The sequence below is a fragment of the Streptopelia decaocto genome, assembly GCF_964273445.1.
Source record: "Streptopelia decaocto genome assembly, chromosome: 3".
In the NCBI taxonomy this organism is placed as follows: domain Eukaryota; kingdom Metazoa; phylum Chordata; class Aves; order Columbiformes; family Columbidae; genus Streptopelia; species Streptopelia decaocto.
In genome coordinates, this window is record NC_138656.1 from 66,225,710 (window position 1) to 66,237,548 (window position 11,839).

An 11,839-nucleotide genomic window follows, 5' to 3' on the forward strand; every position below is an offset into this window, starting at 1 on the left:
GGCTTCTGCTTCACAGAAATTCTGCATTTTCAAAATAAGGTTTCAATCTGAACTAAAACAAAAACAGTTCTCCATCTCCCACTGCAATTTCACATTCATAGGAATGTGAAATTTTACCCTTTTTTTTTACCCTTTTACCCTTCAAAATCAACTTTAATATCAACACCAACAAATTTGTAGCATCACTGTAGGACTCACTATCTACCCTCACCCCTTTCTACCAACATCAAACGTTTCATGACACCATTTATCCTCATCCCAGGAATTCAGGCTTTCCCGCATTAGCAAAACCCTTCCTGCAACTGTTCAAAGCAACACCATCTTTTCTATTCCAAACATCTCTGATCCTACAGATCAGAGATCACAGAAATCTTTGCTGTAAGAACAGACACTCTTTTTCCTCTCCCCTCCATAATAGCACGGCTAAGAAATGATGGCCACATATTGCAGGTCTACATCCAACAGACTTATCCAAACAAGAGAAAATCATAGCTATCCATGTAAAGTAAGCTTGCAGCCACTTTACACAGGGAACAAACAGGAAACAAACATACCACACAAAGTGGTGGTATGTTGACAAGAGTATCTCAGCAGTATTATCATTCAAGAACATTGCTCAAAACTAGTTTTATTTAAAAATAATTTAAAAGCATTTCCAGCAATGCCCGATTTTGTAAAACTTTGTACCAAACTTAAGTTTTGGCCCAAACTGGGTCCATCAACAAGCATTCAAGAGGGACTGGAAGCCAGCTATATGCCTAGTCAACTTTAAAGACTAATGCTTACAATCTTAAAGGCACTTGGGCGTCATCCTGAACTGTGACAATAACCCTTGGGCAACTGGCTATGCAGCAGCATTTTAGCACTGGCACTGCATACAACATGTCAGGAGAACAGGACAGGCTTTCAGAAGCTGTTTGTTGAAAACAGCAGTGAAGGAGTTTAGGTGGTCCTGCAGCTTACTGGCTGTTCACAGATGATGAACCAGGTCTATCTGCTTCCTCCTTCTACTTAGCAATATAGCCACCTTACAGTGGCTGAAGTGACTGGTTTGGTTTAGAAAGCCCGTAATCTAGGAGGTAATATATTCTCTTCTCCTCCTGCACCTCTCTTCCTCCTTTGGAAACTTCTGTATTCTTGCAATATCATCAGAAGGGTGGTTGCTCACCCTGCCATCACCTCCTGGTAGCCAGCCTGCAGTCATCCTTGCAACTTGCCAGATGATGTTAGAGCATGTTTTTGGATTAATAACCCTCACAAAAACAGAACTTCTCCCTCACTGAATAACAGTGGCCCTTCTGAGCTCTGGTTTGACTCAGGGCAGAAGCAGATCATTAACCATCAGATGATTCAGCACTTGGTGCCTACATTTCTGCTGGCTGGTTTTCATCAGCTACCAGACTACAGCTTTGAAGGTGTATCATTTACATGATACAATCAGACACCTGAAGAGGCACACAGGTGTCAAGTCCCTCCAGTTCTGAGCCGGTAGAGTTTTAGGCAATACAGCCTGCTCCTAAATTCTCCCCTTCATTATGTGGCTTTATAATCACATTCCCCACAAAAATACTGACTGTAGCAGCCTGCTGCTTTTTTCCTCAGGTTCAGAATGAGATCATGCACAGAAAAGGGTTGAACGCAAGATCTCAAGACTGGTAACAGGTCCCAGGCAGGGAGAAGACAATCGCCACATTTCATGCTCAGGAAAGGACAGCTGGATTTTAGTCTCACCAAAACCAGCCATGCACAAAATACTGTTGGACACAGCCCCTCCCTGCCCCCCAAAATCCCTTCCGATTTACTCATGGCCACTAATCTCATTAGAGTTCCTATAATTAAAGCACCATAATATCTGATCAAGAATATAGTATGCTGTTTAAATTAACTCACTCAAAGACCTTTAATACAAGAATGACTGCTCCAAGAGAATTACAAGATTTACAAAATAAAGCATCACTAAAGAGCATAGGATCAAATCTGGATTATCAAGTTTCCTGATTTGCATGCAGAAAAAGCAGGCTGTCAAATCACCAAGATTTCTATAAAACTTTTACAGCCACATTATAGGAAAAATTAAACAAGTCTAAATACAATGATATATATACAGCTTCAAATATTTATTAGAGAACATACTGTACTTTACAGATGTTAAGAAATAGCAAATGTTATTTTGTTCTAGTCAATACTTGCTGAAAGGTGTGGAGTGAAATTGTTGTTCTGAATAGCACTTGTCAGGTCTACAGACTGGGAAGATGAGAAAACACACATAAACCTTAGTCTCTTTACCAGTCTAGTATAAATTAAATATAAAAACCTAGTTAAACTTTAGGACTCCCCGCTCTCTTAAGTCAAAATTCTGCCCTATTTGTTTGTTTTTAAAGAAAATTTCCAAGCATTCCCCACACCCCACCCCCCTCCAAACACACAAATGGACAAAAAGCAAAACCAGGCGTAAATACTCCCTCTGACTCAGACATACAAGCAGCCAGGAGAGGTTCGGAAGTGAATCACTCATTTAGCAAACCTATGTGTGCACACAGCTTCTGGAATAACCCAGGTTTGGTGCCACATTAAACAGAGAGGAAGATGGGAAGTGACGAAGATGTGAATGCAATATTACATCTGTGAGACTGAGTGCCCTGGTTCCTCCAAACTTCTCACCCTCCCACACTCCCCAGCCCCCAGTTTGTATTCTGGATGCACAAGTGTAGAAGCCCGAAGCTCCCAAACAAAGGGGAAATGGTTCTTCCACCCTTCTGACCCTAACCCCACTTGGCATACACCTGAGAGCCCATGGAGATGACCTATATGAGCACCAGAGTCTTGGAAGAGCACTGATATTTCAAACGTTCACACTCTTCAGCCTTAACCGTTTTATGTTTGTGAATTAGTATAACAAAGAAGAGCTATAGGCTCCATTGATTTCTGGAAATGGGGCTTGTTGGGACTTGGCCCGGGCTCTGAGGGACCCACACCACGTCATGAAGTGCAGTAGTCACAACCTCTTTCACACTAACCCATCACCCATACCTACCTCTCCCTCAATTTCTCTGGGTCCAAGAGAATAAAATAACAGATTTTTTTTTTTTTTTTTTTTTTTTTTGGTAAATGGTAGATAAACTGGCTGCAATCAGAGTCTGAAAAGCCCCGAGGGGTCTGCAAGTATTTGGCTGGGAGAAAGAACAGCTAAACTGAGGCAGAGGTAAAGTTATGCAATTAACCAAAAGTCAGGCTCCAGATCAGCCTGGGTGCTCCAGGCTCGCCTGCTAAGCTTCTGCGCCAGCCATTAAATCTTTGAAAGGGATTATGCAGCAAGGTGCCAGTGATAAGAGAGGTTGGATTTGACCTCTAAGGACCTTCCGATGCTACATTCCTAAATGAATTACCCTCATTTTCAGTATGCCGGTAACACTACAGACGAACTCTGCAGTTGGAGCATTTTCACCTGGATAATCTTCATTTCAGCAATGCCTAAAACTTCAGTTGATTTTCTGATCTCTAAAAGGCTCCAAGGCAGAAGTTTTGATGCTGTTATATGCTTGCATAGAAGAGGGCAGAATGCATTAACAGAGATTTTACTTTGCTATTCCATTAAGCATCATTCAGAAATCACAGTGAAACCATCATCAGGAATTCAGCTTTTTTCACTGGGACATTAAAAGCAACATGAATTATTGTACGCATTATACTTCTGCCAACATACTCCACATTTTCAGCAAGGAAGACCACTCCTCCAGAGATTGAGAATCAGTCAGTGTCCTCTCAAACAAAGGCCACAGATTGTTACTTCTCTGACAAGGAAACCAGATCTAAACAATGCATATTGCTGCTTTGGGGTTTGGGTTTTTATTGTTTGTTTGTTTTCAACTTCAGGTACATTCCTAAATCAAGCTGACTGCATCCAAATTGAAAATGTTTAAGTCTTCAAACAGAAACAGTTTTTCAACATTTACTCCTTTTGAACTTGTGGTAATTTTTTTTTTCTTTGCTACACGAAGTGCTAAGTCTCAATGATGAAAGGAGCCTTCATATCTATCCTATACTGCCTTTCCACTCATCCTTCCTAGAAACTCCTCTAATATAAGTGACATGGAGAAGTCTTTTCTCTTTCTCCTCAGGATGAGTCACAGGGTCCTTCCACAGCACAACAAAAAGATAAATCACTTCTTGTTCTTCTCAAAGAAATATCACTTTCTTGTTCTTTTCAGAAAGGAAGATTGGGGACGAACACATCGGACAGTTATTTGAGGATATTTTGTTTCCTTTTTCCCTGAACAAATGTATCAAGCAACTAAAATTCTGCCTCGTCATAACAGCATCTGTAACAACGTGCCCACAGAAGTGCTCTGTGAATCTCCCTCCTCAAGATCAGTATCCCTGCTGCAGATGCCCCCTCCTCTGCATCCATATGGCTGCCCATCTTTTTTTCACAGAAGCACCCATACGGTTATCTGCCAAGCAGACCTTTTAGTAGCTGCTGGGATAAGATTTGCAGAGGGCTCAGCAATAGCAACAGCTTCCTTGAAGAGGGCATCCCTGCACACACATCCAACAGCTGGCCAATGCTAAACCCACTTCATGGGCCATACACCTGGTTCCCAGGCCAGCCAGCTGTTTCAGCCACCAAGCTGCTGGATCGTCCTCCAAGAGTCCAGCCTAAACCAGGCAGGAGAGCTCTCTGGTATAGCTTTAGCTACCAAATCACATAACTTCCATTAGATCACTATAAGGTGCGGATACCTGCAGAAGCCAGAGGAGTCTACCCTGACATCACACCACTTTGCAATTTCCAGCTTCAAAGCAAGATAACATTCTGACACAACTTCAGTGGCAAATACAAAGGTGGCACAAACATGCACTGGTAATATACTGTGAAAGCTTCCTGTGGGTTCCCAGTCCACCACTTAACTACAAACCAAAACATTATGGGCTCTGTGCATGAAATCTCAAGAAGGCTTTTTAAGTGTTCCTGGGTTTCAGTATTATAGGACACATTCAAACCATGACTTCATTTCTCCCATCCATCAGATCTCATACTAAGCCCCTTCCCTGTTACGTAAAGATAACAAAGATGATCTATAAAAATGCTAGCAAGCTTACTATTAGCCAGAATGAACACTATCAGCACTAATAAATGCCATATATGCCAACGATGACCAGAGAAAAGCACATGCTTCACTTTGGCCAGCATGTGCAATTTCTAAGCTGTGACATGTTCCCTGGTCAGAACAGCCTGACAACTATTTATAGTGCTTGGGGGTAGCTGTAGCCGTCTATGCCGTCCTGACATACGCAGCCCAGTGGGAGCACAGACTGCCTCAGCACCGCTCCCTGCCACAACGGGTGTGAAAATTCATTCTATGACCAAACAAGCATGTCTCCACTGAGCACATCCCAAAAGCTTCTGTTGAATAAAAACACAAAGGTGGTTAAGCAAAGAGTTTGTTTTTGTTTTTCCCACATACCCATGCTTCTCCCATTGCTCTTTGGGTTTAGGACATGCCTACACTAGTGGCAGAAACAATGCACAAATGTTTTCTGATGATAAACTAGCCACTAAAAACACTAGCGAACACAAGGCTTTGCTTTCAAGCTGCTGATTTCATTTTGAAACAGCAGTTCTGACTGACAAAACAATGAAGAAGATACAAGCAGCCCGTAAGTGAGTACATCTGAGTACCCATCTAAGCACAGCAAGCAGCTATCTGCCCAGGATGGAAAAGCTGTCTTGTTGGTTTTTGTTTGTTTGTTTGTTGTTGTTTTCTGTTTGTTTTGTTGTCCCCTCCCCCAGATGTTCTTGTTTACCTTTGTAACTGTGATTCTTCATGAACAGCCACACAGACACACCCCCTCACACACACAATTTTAATCTTACATAATTGGCATAGTACCAAACGTGATGTATTCCCAGAATAACAGGCCAAGCGGCTGCATCAAGGGCATGCCAGACACCCGCATGCACAAGCGCTGAGCAGTGCGAGGGGCTGCAGGACGGCAGCCAAAATCCCCAGCCCCTAACTCCAAGAGTCGCCTCAGACACAGCTGCTAACGCTCCCAAACTCTGTTCCTTACCCTTCTTTGCACACATCTTTAAAGGAAGCTGGCGCCAGCCATGTAACAGCAAGAGACTGAGAATTCACAGAGAAAATTCTTTAAAAGATGGGCAAGAGCCTAAAAACATAAAAGCGACCAACCTGACAGGCTGCGTAACAACACACAGACAAACACTTCGGGAACAAATGGTCATTAAATCGGCAGCTCATACGCAGGCGGCTGCCAAACGTGTTCCGTACGGGATGGGAAAGGTTTCCTACGCCACGCCACGGAGCCGGAGCCCAACTCGTCGGGCGCACAAGCCGCGGAGCCGGACGCGCAATGATGCTCAAGCCCTTGACCCGCACAACCAACGGCTGCAGGTCAGGCTGGAGCTGCCCCTGCACCTTTTAACAGTTTTCCCCCCTTCAGCACAACTCAGCGGCGTCTGCCGGGCCGTACCTGGGAGCTGAGGTACCGCTTGAGGCACTCCTCGCACACCGCCTTCTTGCAGCAGGACAGGGGCTTGATGGGCTTCTCCTCCAGGCACACTCGGCAGCTCAGCACCAGCAGCGGCCCGAACTCCCCCGCGATCAGCCCGGAGAAGGGCTCGGGCAGCAGGTACAAGTCCACCACCTCGATGCTGCCGCCCGCCGACAGCGGGTCGCTGCCCGCCACCACCCCGCGCCGCGCCGGGGGCTGCCCCACGCCAGGGCCGCCGCCGCCCGGGCCGCCGCCGGAGGAGGCGGGGGCCGCCGCCGGCCGGTCGTTCTCCACGCAGTAGACGGTGCAGTACACGTGCCGCCGCGGGGGGCGGCGGCGGCCGTTGCCCTCCTCCGGCCCCTCCTCCGCCAGGGCCGCCGGCTCCCCCACAGCCGGCGGCTGCTCCGGCTCGGCCGCCGCCTCCGTCTCCTCCTCGGCCCCTCGCCGCCCGGGGCTGGCGGGAGGCGGCGGCGGCTCCCCGCTTCGCCCCGGCCCGGCCGCTCCGCCGCTCGGAGCTAACTCCCGCAACGGAGACGGCTCGTCCGGGCCCGGCTCCCGCGGGCCCCCGGCCGGGCTCGGCGGCGCGGCGGCGGCGGCCGCCCTCGGGGCGCTCAGCGAGCTCTGCTGCTCCCCCATCGCCGCCCGCCGCCGCCGCCGCTTCTTCCCATCCAGCCGCCTCCCGGCCCCGCTTCTGCTTCCGGGTCCCGAGCCCCGCGGCCCGCCGCGCTGAGCCCCGCGCCGCCTGCCTGCCCGCCCGCCCGCCCGCGGGCGCCGGCCGCCGCCGCCCGGCCTCCTCCCTGCGAGGCTGCGGGCGCGGAGGAGGGAACGGCGGGTGCCGCTCAAGTCAGCGCCACCCGCCGGGTCTCGGCCGGAGCCCGACCCCCATGCCGGGGACGACGCGGGCAGCCGACCCTGGTGCGGCGGGGCAGCACGCCCGGCCGCGCCCCGCAGCCGCCCCGGCCCTCCCTACGCGTCCCCGCCCCCTGCCTGCGGCGGCCGCCCCGCCGGGCGCGCCCGCCCCTGTCTCCGCCTGTCCCGCCCCGCCCCTCTCTGGCGCGGCCCGGCTTGGCCTCGCCTCCCATTCAACCGTAACCACCGCGGGTCTGCCCGCACGCCGCGGCCTGGCCCCGCGCCTCTGTCCTCCGTGCCGTGTGCCAGTACCTGCGGCGGAGCTGCACCACTTCCTCCCCTGCACCCGTCTCTCCTCCTGCGCGGGCAGCGTTTGCCGCCGATCCCCCGAAGTCATCTGCTCGAAAGCACGGGCAGGGGTGTAAGAAAGGGTGTTGGGAAGCAAGCAGCAATTTAAATTTTATAGAGCCCTTATGGTCCGCGAGAAACGTCTTCTGAGCAAACTGTGAGCATCCAATTAAAAAAACATCACCGAAGAAAACAAGGTCGTAGTGAGCAGAACCAGTGCTGCTGTGAGAGCTGCGCACTGAAATTAGGTGATATGGTGATATTCCCAAAATAATCTAAAGAAGTAAAAGCAGGTGGATCCACATACGTCCAAAATGGTATCTGATTGTTTGGCTTCTTGCAATTAATGTGATTAGAGGAGGAACATTTGCGCGTTCTGCTCAGAGTCAGCCAGTATGCCAGTGCCTCTGCTTGACAGTATCTCCAGACCTTGACATCATCAGTTACATCATCACAAAGGGCAGATGTCATGGATGTGATCCTGCAGCAACTGTGTAACTTAACAGGGACTGTGCATTTTCCAACCCATACCTTCTCTAGAGTATTAACCAGAATGTGAGGACATGGGTCTGGGTTAACTACAGTAAGAAGAGGAGGAAGAGGTCTGCAATGGGGAGATGACAGTGGGGGATAGGAGGGGAGTCTGCATGCTGTCAGCTCGACCTCTGTGAGCCCATTAGCTCAGCCTCACACAGGCCCTGTAGGACCTGTAGCAGCTCCATGCGTTTGGCTGTCAAGGTCACTGGATGATGGGGCCAGCCCAGCTTTGGGGGACCCTGCGTGGCACTGAAGTGTGTGTGCGCTCTCTGGCGAGGAGCCGAGCCTCCTGGAAAGCCACATGGGGAACCTGCCTTGCTCTACTGAAGGATGGAAATCATTTTGGTTGAAAGAGACCCTCAAGATCTAGTCCAACTGTCAACCTAATATTGTCACTAACCCATGTCCCTAAGAACCTCATCTCTACATCTTTTAAACACCTCCAGGGATGGCCACTTCACCAGTTCCCTGGGCAGCCTGTTCCAATGCCTAACAACCCTTTCTGTGAAGAAATTTTTTCCTAGTATCCAGTCTAAGCCTCCCTTGGTACGACTGGAGGCACGACTGGCTCTTCTGGGTGAAAACTGGCAACATCTGCTGGCTTGGGGTCTCTTCAGCTTGCAAGAGCTATATTTCTTCGAGACCCAAACTGACCTGAAAGTCAGCATGAATGAATTTGTGAAGTGCCCAACTGCAGTTACCCCTGCAGGAAAATCATATAGAGGAATTATTTCTATTAATCAACATGGCTTTTAGCTTTACTTATTTGAGCCTCTAGAGTTTATGCTCCCAAAGCTTACTCTGAAAATATGAAGTATAAAACTTCTAGTGAATTAATAAATATCAGAATTTCCCACAACCCTGCCATTGAAGAAGCTGGAGCTTAAAGAAAAAAACCTGGAAAGACGTCACTGCAAAGAGCAAGCAATGTTGCTCAGCTTTTAACTTAATTCAGAAATGTGTATGCAAAAGCACAGCAGGAGATAAATGGTCCTGGGCAATGCAGGACAGCAATGTTAACCGTACTCAGCTGAGGGGAAGCATTAGGCAAATATGAGTTACAGAATTGCCCGTGCTCTACCAGACCATGGACTGAGGATAGTTTGGTGACCTGTGCCCGGCCATGGGTCCTGCTTATCCTGACCATGAACCGTGGGCAGATGTGCTGGCCTCAGCTTCTCCCAGTGCTCCCCATTCTGCCGTCTTTCTGTCTGGGATGGTGGGACCAGCCGTGTCTGGTGAGGTCTTGCCTGACAGCCTCCGAGGGGACCCTGCCACTCCCTGCTGCAGGGAGCCACTAGCTGCATGGGTCCTTGACACAGGTGCGCTTTGCAACAAGTCTTTGCCACATTCTGTAGATAGGTTATTTCAGGCATATTAGAAAAGTATGGAATTATATAATAGTCGATAGAAATATTGAACTGAGGTAAACATAACATGACCTGCTGTACATGCCTTTCCCACCATGCCTTCATACAGATCCATATTAAAACCATGAAGAAGAATTTAAAAACAAAGAAAAGTCCCCACATGCGCCCAACAATCTGACAATATAAAGCAGTGTGTTGCATGGCACTCACTTATTCCCCAAAAAGATCTGCTGAGGGAACACACAGTTTGAGGGATGCTTGTTCTGTTGCTGAGTGCACTGCTGGTTGGTCTTGGTGTGCAGTAAGCAGGAGCCCAAATGGGGCTGGATGCCTGCTTCCCAAACAGCTTACATGATGCATCTTCAGCTGGCTGTTGGCCAGGTTTTGAGAAACTACGAGTCTGATTTGCATCCAGAAAGACTCTGTTGCTAAAACCTTCTTGTTTTAAAACGAGATTTTAGATCCACACATTTTACAGTCTCTGTAGAGCATGTCTAGACTTTAAATCAAACCTTATGGAAGATATTAAAAATATAGCAGCACTACCAGATTTACATAAGATAACATGTTGAAATAAATTATCCTACAGATATAAACCTTTTTCTTGCTGAACTGTTTGGTTCATGAGAACTTCATCATGTTTGAGCACAGTTGTGCGGAATTAAGTCTAGTTGCTTGAAACATTACTTGTCTCCCTGTGATACACTGCCAAGTCAAACTCCACAGAGATTCACATACTTGAGCTCTGCAAATGAAGTATGAGGAAGGAGCTGGCAGGGCCTTCATTTTCTGTGAGGGATCCCCAACTTTCACAGAATGTTAGGGATTGGAAGGGACCTCAAAAGATCATCTAGTCCAATCCCCCTACCAGAGCAGGAACACCTAGATGAGGTTACACAGGTAGGTGTCCAGGTGGGTTTTGAATGCGTCCAGAGAAGGAGACTCCACAACCCCCCTGGGCAGCCTGTTCCAGTGTTCTGTCACCCTCACTGAGAAGAAGCTTCTTCTCATATTTAAGTGGAACCTTTTGTGTTCCAGTCTGAATCCATTGCCCCTTGTCCTATCATTTGTTGTCACTGAAAAGAGCCTGGCTCCATCCTCATGGCACTCACCCTTTATATATTTATAAACATTAATAAGGTCACCCCTCAGTCTCTTCTTCTCCAGGCTAAAGAGAACCAGCACCCTCAGCCTTTCCTCATAAGGAAGATGCTCCACTCCCTTAATCATCTTTGTGGCTCTGCGCTGCACTCTCTCCAGCGGTTTCCTGTCCTTCTTGAACTGAGGGGCCCAGAACTGGACACAGTATTCCAGATGTGGTCTCACCACGGCAGAGTAGAGGGGAAGGAGAACCTCTCTTGACCTACTAACCACCCCCCTTCTAATACACCCCAGGATGCCATTGGCCTTCCTGGCCACAAGGGCACAGTGCTGGCTCATGGTCATCCTGCTGTCCACCAGGACCCCCAGGTCCCTTACGCCTACACTGCTCTCTAATAGGTCATTCCCCAACTTATATTGGAACCTGGGGTTGTTCCTACCAAGATGTAAGACTCTACACTTTCCCTTGTTATATTTAATTCAATTTTTCCCCACCCAACTCTCCAGCCTGTCCAGGTCTTGCTGGATGGCAGCACAGTCTTCTGGCCTGTCAGCCACTCCTCCCAGCTTGGTGTCATCAGCAAACTTGCTGACAGTGCACTCTATTCCCTCATCCAAATCATTGATGAATATATTGAATAATACCAGCCTCAGTACTGACCCTTGAGGGACACCACTAGATACAGGCCTCCAACTAGACTCTGCCCCACTGACCACAACTCTCTGGCTTCTTTCCTTCAGCCAGTTCCCAGTCCACCTTACTACCTGGTCATCCAGTCCACACTTCCTCAGTTTAGCTGTGAGGATGCTGTGGGAGACTGTCAAATACTTTACTGAAATCAAGATAGACCACATCCACTGCTTTGCCATCATCTGTCCACCTGGTTATGTCCTCATAAAAGGCTATGAGGTTGGGTAAGCATTTTGGAAAGCTCTGTCCACTGCTGTCCCCCAGAGCCTGGATTTACTTACCTCTGGGAATGCAGCAAAGTCCATATTTTTTTTCGTCTTTGTTAAGACTATTGGAGAGTTTGGTTTGAATAGGTATGCTTACGGGTGGTCCTTTTACTCATGCCTGATTTTTAAATTCCACAACTGAGATCCAGGACAGGCACTTG

The 11,839-nt window shown here is 48.3% G+C and overlaps 1 protein-coding gene across 2 annotated transcripts in view; it reads right to left on the bottom strand.

The window, feature by feature from the left end:
• Positions 1-7,425, bottom strand: part of RNF217 (ring finger protein 217) — a 64,628-nt gene extending 57,203 nt beyond the window's left edge. For both annotated transcript variants that reach the window (XM_082050117.1, XM_082050116.1), the window contains exon 1: positions 6,496-7,425. In XM_082050117.1, the coding sequence (XP_081906243.1) occupies positions 6,496-7,152 (657 nt within the window). In that variant the 5' untranslated portion in view covers positions 7,153-7,425. The remainder of the gene's footprint in view (positions 1-6,495) is intronic.
• Positions 7,426-11,839: the final 4,414 nt, after the last annotated feature.